Here is a 7,692-nt window from a genome sequence, read left to right on the forward strand (position 1 = left end):
TTCAAATGACTCAAGCATTTGAGGAGTTTGATATGTTTCAAAGTCAGTTAGAGTCGAGTACCAGTAAAACACAATTAGAGTTATATTCGGAAGAAGCTAACGTTGATCGTAAAACAAATCCGAATCTAGATGTAGTTGGATTTTGGAAGGATAACAAACTAAGGTATCCAGAACTTTCATTAATGGCACGGGATGTTTTGTGTGTGCCCATCACTACAGTAGCCTCTGAATCTACATTTAGCACCGGAGGTCGTGCCATTGGAAAGTTTCAAAGCTCTATTCTTCTTGCAAATGTTGAGGTGAAACTATGTACTAGGGATTGGATTTGTGGACAAGAAGGTAAATTTATCTTCTCTAGTTTCATTTGTTTCATTTAATATAGTGAATTTGCATTTAGAACTGTAATGACTTGTTTTTTAAAAAATTGTTGAAGATCTTGATGGATTCGAATCAGATTCTGATGAAGATGAGATTGTTGTTGACCTTCAACCTTATGTTGATAAACTTAGCGGTAAGACTTGAGAGCAACTCACATTTTTCTGCCTTTCTTTTATATTGTTCTTAGTAATCTCTGTTGTTGATAACAGTTTATGATCAACTGTTCTCATCTTTTTGAACTTAGATATGTAACTTCAAATTTATTAAAATATGTAATGAAAGTAACTTCACATTTATTAGAATGTGTAATGAAAGTAACTTCACATTTATTAGAATGTGTAATGAAAGTAACTTCACATTTATTAGAATGTGTAATGAAAGTAACTTCACATTTATTAGAATGTGTAATGAAAGTAACTTCACATTTATTAGAATGTGTAATGAAAGTAACTTCACATTTATTAGAATGTGTAATGAAAGTAACTTCACATTTATTAGAATGTGTAATGAAAGTAACTTCACATTTATTAGAATGTGTAATGAAAGTAACTTCACATTTATTAGAATGTGTAATGAAAGTAACTTCACATTTATTAGAATGTGTAATGAAAGTAACTTCACATTTATTAGAATGTGTAATGAAAGTAACTTCACATTTATTAGAATGTGTAATGAAAGTAACTTCACATTTATTAGAATGTGTAATGAAAGTAACTTCACATTTATTAGAATGTGTAATGAAAGTTTCTGCATACCTACGATCTTATTTTTTTTGTTTTCTTTTTCTGTCAGATCATCATATCTCAAAGGACAATCCACAATAGCAGAAATCACCGAGAGTTAGTGGAAATTTTGTTGGAAGTGATAGCCTTGTAGGTGCAGCATCTTTCATCTTTTTAGAGTTAACATGCTGCTGAGCAATTAATCGTGGATCTCCAGTTGATCAGTTGGCGGAAGCTGGATTAACACCATCTCATATTGCAGCAACAATATTTAACATACTTGGACAAACCATAGAGGCTTTAGAGGTCATGACATAAGATGGAAGAAGTGTTAGAAACTTGTCATGTAGTAACACACAAGAGACTACATTGATGCAAACAATTGAGTTTGATTGAGTAGAAAACAAAACAACTTTTTGTAAAGTTCACAAATGTATCTCTTTTTTTCAATAACAATTTTGGTGGATTAGGCAGACTTAATTGTCATTTGACAAAAGTGTTCCAGTCACAATTGTCTGATTTAGTTATCTTCACTATCCAAATTGATCATTTAATGTCTTTAAATGCTTTATGACTTGGTCATTTTGGAGCTCATTGAGCATGCGAGAAACTTTACTTATGGATTAATATGGGTAATATGGATACCCATATTATCCATTGGGTAACTCATTTTTTACCCATTTAAAATATGAGTTGAGTCGAGTATTTTACCCATTTTTGTTTAACTCGTTTTTGATCGACTCATATTCTACTCGACCCGCTCGTTTGCCACTCTTAGGTGTAACCATAGGTGCAGACCTATCATAGTCAAAATGGGCATGAGAAGGATCAACAAAATACCTTGATGTAGTAATGGTTGTGTTCTGAAATCGCAACACCACTTGCTCTTTAAAATGCTTCCAATCAACTAATTGATTATTGCGATACATCCAGGGGCTGATCTAGTAAGGTTCGTGGGGTTGCCACGCCACCCACGGGCTTCAATGGAAACTCTAGTATATATAGGTATGTATCTATAATATAATTACAAATACTAAACGTGTCACCCAAGGAACCAAAATGCCTTGTGGTGCGGCTGGCTAAGGGTCATATTCTAACACGGAGGTCGCGAGGTCGAATCTCGCTGAGGCCCTGATAGTTTTTTAATTTGCAATTTTAACTTTCTCCCTTAATATGATAGCGGCACATTATTTATTTTTTCTTGTTTCTAATAGTTGTCTTAATATGGAGTAGTAATTTATAAGTATATTTGACTAACGTGTTACTTAAAACGTGATCTATTTGTAAATACAAGCAATGATATTGTCATTGATCGTTTTTAAAATATGAAAACTTGTCGAGCACAATTATAAATGAATGATTAATATTTATGATATTTATAGTATAATTGAAAGTTTTAACTTTGTTTACTTTGTGATCTCAATCAAATGTGGGGTGCAAATTTGTATTTATATATGGAGGTAGGGAAGGGAAGGGAAAATGGTAAGGTGAGAGTTCAAATAGTCAACCAATTGAGCTAAAATGATTTTTCCCAAATATTACGTGAGAAAAAAATCTTCCGTTGTCGGTCTTGAATTCGACTTTCAACAAGAGCATCTAAATTAAAACGATAAACTTTTGCTCCGTTGGAGACATCTAATAAAATTGAAACAATGCGGAAAAGATTAGCATGACCCATGCAAAAGAATTTGTAGTGTATATAATACATAAATTGTCATCTTATTATTGTTCATATTTGTCATAGACCGAAAAGACGAATAATTCAACTGAAGCCTAAAATTGATTTAACCGATGAACCTACTTGGCACCCAGAGACTTGAAATCCTGAATCCGCCTCTGGATACATCCAATGAAACCATTCAAGGGCATCACCATCGAAATAGTAGGAGACATAGTGTAATTTGTGGGCATCCGAAATGGCAAAAAAATCAAAATAGAGCTCCGCTAATAAAACCCAACCCACTGCATTGTAGCCGTTGAATCGACCCAACTCCACTGGAGACGGCTGAGAATGCATTAAAGCAACATGAGAGTGCAGAGCTTGAAGCAATTTCTGATTAGACTCTGTAAGAGAATGAAAACTAGAGACTGATGAAGTGAAACCCATTGTTGAATATGAGAGAGCTGAGAGTTCGTTGTCCACCATAGTAGATAGTAGATGGATTCAATGAAAGAACCAATGTAACAAACTAAGGTTTGTATTGATCATAAAACAACTTACAAGCTCATCAAAGAACGAAAAGAAAGAAAGATAGAAAAGGGAGATTCCAGACTGTTATTACAAAATAGCTAACTAAAAGAAAATAACATAACTCATAGCTTAACCCTAATGAGATAGTTTATCCTCTATATATAGGCATCTTTAGTGCACAGGCTCATTCCTTTAACCTGGGTCCCAAATGTAATTTGACAGTATATCAATTGGGTCCTGCATCGTGGCCGCTAGAATCGTAACAAAAAAAGATTATTGTTGAGATTAATTATGTTAGTTAGTTAACAGTACAACATCAGAGAGTTAGTTGATTAATAGTACAGCTTCACAAAATTAGTTAATTAGTTAGTTAGATTTCCGTTTACTGATTGATTAGGAACTTTCTAGATTCTTCCTAGTTGTATTAAATGACACAATGTATGCAGTTTACATTTTGATTTTTCATCATTCAGAAATGAGAAGTGAATTTTTCTCAATTGATCCTCTCTAACTGATTGAATCTAATGTGTTCTAGAATCCACCATTAATGGTGGCTCTTCATGATCAGTGCTGAGTTTTGACAATTATTGATTAACATAATAAATAATAGTAAAATACTTGTTCTATCTAATTAACCTTGATCTGTCCTGTTTTATTTGCCATCCCTACTTCTAAGTTCTAACCCACATTAAAAGCACAGTTGCTACTAGGGTGTACATGATCGGTTTGACTCGATTTGCGGTTTGGTTTGGTTTTCGGTTCGGTTTTGTACACCCCTAGTTGCTACTGTAATTTGATGCAAACCACTTGAAAACTTCTCCAAATCGCACCAAATTAGAGATATGTGCTCCTCTCAGTTCTTATTCTTTTGATATATTGTCACTCAAAATCCAGTTGTGACGTGAAAGAAAACCTAGAAAAAATATCCCACGTCTCCCAAATAAGTTTGTGCTTCAATTTTCAGTTCAAACAATCAAATTAAATGATATTTTCTATTAAACTCAAATCAACAAAAATGGATATGAACAAGGGTGACATTCACAACAAACTTTTTAGTATGGATTACAATTTTTTTTTTTAGAGATTCCTATTGATGAAGCTTCTCTTATATGTAAATGCATATAGAAAATATATAGGAAATGTACCACTAATATATGAAATGCATATATACAAAAATAATCACTTTTGGATGGAAACACGTATACATAGAAATTGTATTATTATTGTATATTGTATAGAATATTCACTATTGTATATATGATCATAGGGAAATATATCATACGTATAAAAACTGTTTCATTACTATGTAGAATATTTATCACTACAGCATATTGTTAAATATATGTTATAATAAAGCATATTCAATCGATGCATTAAGATCTCGAAATGACAACTCATGCATGTCTTGAGCTAACTTTGTCACAACCCAAATCGATCGCAATAATTCGATCTGACCTGCTCAAAACTTCCTTGATGTCAGACCCTACAATGCGAGGAACGAAGCTCGAATAGCATTGATGCACCTTGCGTTAGTCTTACCATAGAAACTATAACCTCGATTTAGATTGATAGGAAGAACTGAGGACTTTGGAACTTACCCTAAGACTTCGACCCCTAGCATTCCAATTGAAACTCAAGGAGCAATATGGTTACCTTTTTAATTAATTAAGTAAATAGAGGAAAGTATTTAGTAGATAAGAGGTAGATGAGTGAGTGAGTCCTCACTGACCTGAGTGATTTTGATCACCTTTTATTTGTAATGTCATATCGAAAAAGGGAGAGTCGAAAACTTTCATTGCAACTAAAGAGACTCACACCTTCCATCAAACTAATATATCACGAGATGAAATCGCATGTTCAAAATTGCGCCAAGGCTGCGACATAGGCAGTTTGTAATAATGAAAATTACAAGCACAAAAGTTGGAAAATCAGATTTTGGAGATTACGAGCACTCTAAAACAAGAAGCATAGGATTGACCGTAACTTTATTTGGACAAAAATCCAAAGTCTTAGTTAAGATCGCCATTCATTTGCACTATAAATAATTATGCAATTTACAATATATATCTAAATATCAGAGAATTTTCTTGTTTAGCGTGGTTTTTCATTTAATTAACACAATATCTTTCACATGGCTTCCTTTATTTCAACATCCACAGCTCCTTCAACCATACTTATGTGCACTTCCACTAATTCCCAATGCCACATTAGGCAAATAAAAAATGTAATGTGTTTTCTTTCTCTCTTCAAATCTTATGATTTTAAATATGAGATGTTATAACTATGACTACTGGAATTTCAAACGTATTAAGTACTACTAAATATAGAAATTTAACACTTTTCTTCAAATAAAGAACGCGAGGTACATAATTTATTGTAAGAGTTTCCACTTCTTTTATTATTTCTTCTTTTTTACGTCGCAGTTCGGTTCAAAGGTAGGTGGGCTTAGACTTATGCCAAGCATTCAAATTTCCAGAGCAGCAACAAAAACACCAAAATTGTCCCATGGCTACAAGAATCAAATCTCATGCTCAATTGTAAGACATTTAAATTTAATTGTTTTCTACTAAGCACATTTCTCAAAATACTAAAAAAAATAATTGTTTTGTGTAGGCTCAACCAGAAACATTGGAAGTTGTCCAAAGCACAATTGCCAAACAGCTATCTATTGATGAAAGTACAGTGACACCTCAGACTAAATTTGCTGATTTGGGTGCTGATTCCCTTGACACTGTATGTTCTACAAATATAGAGTTGCATATAGTACTATTAACTTGAAAATAAGACAGGTTACGTGCTATAATAGGTTAAAATTCGTGTATATATATATTAAAACACTTACAATGTCTTATTATGAAATTGAATAGGTGGAAATAATGATGGCATTAGAAGAGAAATTTGGAGTGTCAATTGGAGAAGAGGGAGCTCAAAATATTGCTACTGTCCAAGATGCTGCTGATCTCATTCAGAAAGTGAAGGAAGTTGAAATTTGATATGTTACACTTCAATTTGATACAAGACATATATACTTGCCCAAATTATTTAAGTCATTTCCTAGTTGTAATTTTTTGTGTTGCTTCCATGAACAATCCTTAAAGTGGGAGTTAATTAACTTAATAATTTTGTCCACCCTTTTTAAGTTTTGCTTCATCATTTATCAATAACAAGCAAATAAAAGTGTTCCATTTTGACTCTTTTGTTAATATCTTCAGTTATAGCGGATATGTGATGAAATTAATCTTTGATCTAATAAATTTTATTTTATTTGTTTTGAGGGGTTGGAGGCGGGTTTCGTAATGAATTGACAAGTTTTACGATGACTGCAGCTAATTAATTACTCACTGCAACTTTTTTTCTTTATCCAAATTTGAGACCGAAGCTCTACTTATTTGGCATTGAGGCGTAATTATTGTTATGGAGGAGAGGGGTGGACTCTCCTGGACTATTTTGTAAAACTTTGAGAAATTTGTGAACAGTATAAACCCAAATAGTACTTAAAACAAAATTCATGGCATTTTTATATAGTACTCAAGCAAACACAAAATTGTTCCTAGGGCGGAATTTTTTTTGGATTACCCCAGCTAAGATGCAATGTACAAAACCTTCATGCCTACCTACATCTAAGTACAACGGTTCCAGGAATAGAGATGGCAATGGAGCGGTACGGATACAGAGCGGGACGGTTTTAAGGTTGTATGGGACAAGGATGGATGCAAGGCGGGTGGGAGTAAATTTTTTTAAAACTATTGAGGGAGTGGGGCGGGTTGCGGGTCTATGCAGGTACAAACTTAATTTTAACTTTTAACTTTTTACATAAGATGAGTAAGAATACACAAATCTCATGACAAATTCATTATTCTTTATACAAACTAACATTGTTTTACTTAAAAATATAAAGTAAAGGGAAAATGACTGAGTTTTCGAAAAATCGATCAAACTTATAAGTTAAGAGAAATCGAGTTTCCAAAAGGACAGAGTCGCCACTTAATTTTTAGTAAAAATCAAGAAAAAACAAACTTTAAATAACAGATAAAATCAATTGAAAATAAAAGGGTTCGAGTTCAAATGTACATTCCGAGAAGGTGTTAGGCCCTCGGAATGCCCGCTAACTTGCGGTTGACCGACGATTTGACCAAAATGGTTTTGACTAATTTTAAAATTTTAACTTAAGTAAAAGAAACTCATTTTTTTTTATTACCATTTATTATTTATATTTCTATTATTGTTATTATTATTATCCTTTAAATTATCTTGAGGGAAATAGGACTAAAGGGGGGGTTTTCTAAAGGGGAGGGTAACTTAACTATCGACAAAACTAAAATTGAGCTAAGTAATAAATAAGTTGTATATATAAGAAAGAATAAATATTTTAACTTTTGAATATAAAGAGAAACGACTATC

The 7,692-nt window shown here is 32.8% G+C and overlaps 2 protein-coding genes across 2 annotated transcripts; both read left to right on the plus strand.

Moving 5' to 3' along the window:
• On the plus strand, positions 1-533 carry LOC107061226 (zinc finger BED domain-containing protein RICESLEEPER 4-like). Its single transcript, XM_015310081.1, has 2 exons — positions 1-339; positions 434-533. Exons 1-2 carry the CDS (start codon positions 6-8, stop codon positions 520-522), a joined length of 423 nt encoding a protein of 140 aa, XP_015165567.1. The 5' UTR covers positions 1-5; the 3' UTR covers positions 523-533.
• A 5,041-nt stretch (positions 534-5,574) lies between these two features.
• On the plus strand, positions 5,575-6,284 carry LOC107061219 (acyl carrier protein-like). The gene is made up of 4 exons (XM_015310072.1): positions 5,575-5,595; positions 5,715-5,828; positions 5,905-6,024; positions 6,159-6,284. The coding sequence occupies exons 1-4, from the start codon at positions 5,575-5,577 to the stop codon at positions 6,282-6,284; spliced, it is 381 nt and encodes a 126-aa protein (XP_015165558.1).
• Positions 6,285-7,692: the final 1,408 nt, after the last annotated feature.

The sequence above is a fragment of the Solanum tuberosum genome, unplaced genomic scaffold, assembly GCF_000226075.1.
Source record: "Solanum tuberosum cultivar DM 1-3 516 R44 unplaced genomic scaffold, SolTub_3.0 scf00122, whole genome shotgun sequence".
Lineage (NCBI taxonomy): Eukaryota > Viridiplantae > Streptophyta > Magnoliopsida > Solanales > Solanaceae > Solanum > Solanum tuberosum.

Bases quoted from the DNA above. Each gene is read 5' to 3' on its own strand.
- LOC107061219 (XM_015310072.1), top strand. From the start codon at position 5,575: ATGACTACTGGAATTTCAAAC. The intron at 5,596-5,714 runs GTATTAAGTACT...TTTACGTCGCAG, and splicing joins TGACTACTGGAATTTCAAAC to TTCGGTTCAAAGGTAGGTGG. The intron at 5,829-5,904 runs GTAAGACATTTA...TGTTTTGTGTAG, and splicing joins ATCAAATCTCATGCTCAATT to GCTCAACCAGAAACATTGGA.
- LOC107061226 (XM_015310081.1), top strand. From the start codon at position 6: ATGACTCAAGCATTTGAGGAGTTTGATATGTTTCAAAGTCAGTTAGAG. The intron at 340-433 runs GTAAATTTATCT...AAATTGTTGAAG, and splicing joins TTGGATTTGTGGACAAGAAG to ATCTTGATGGATTCGAATCA.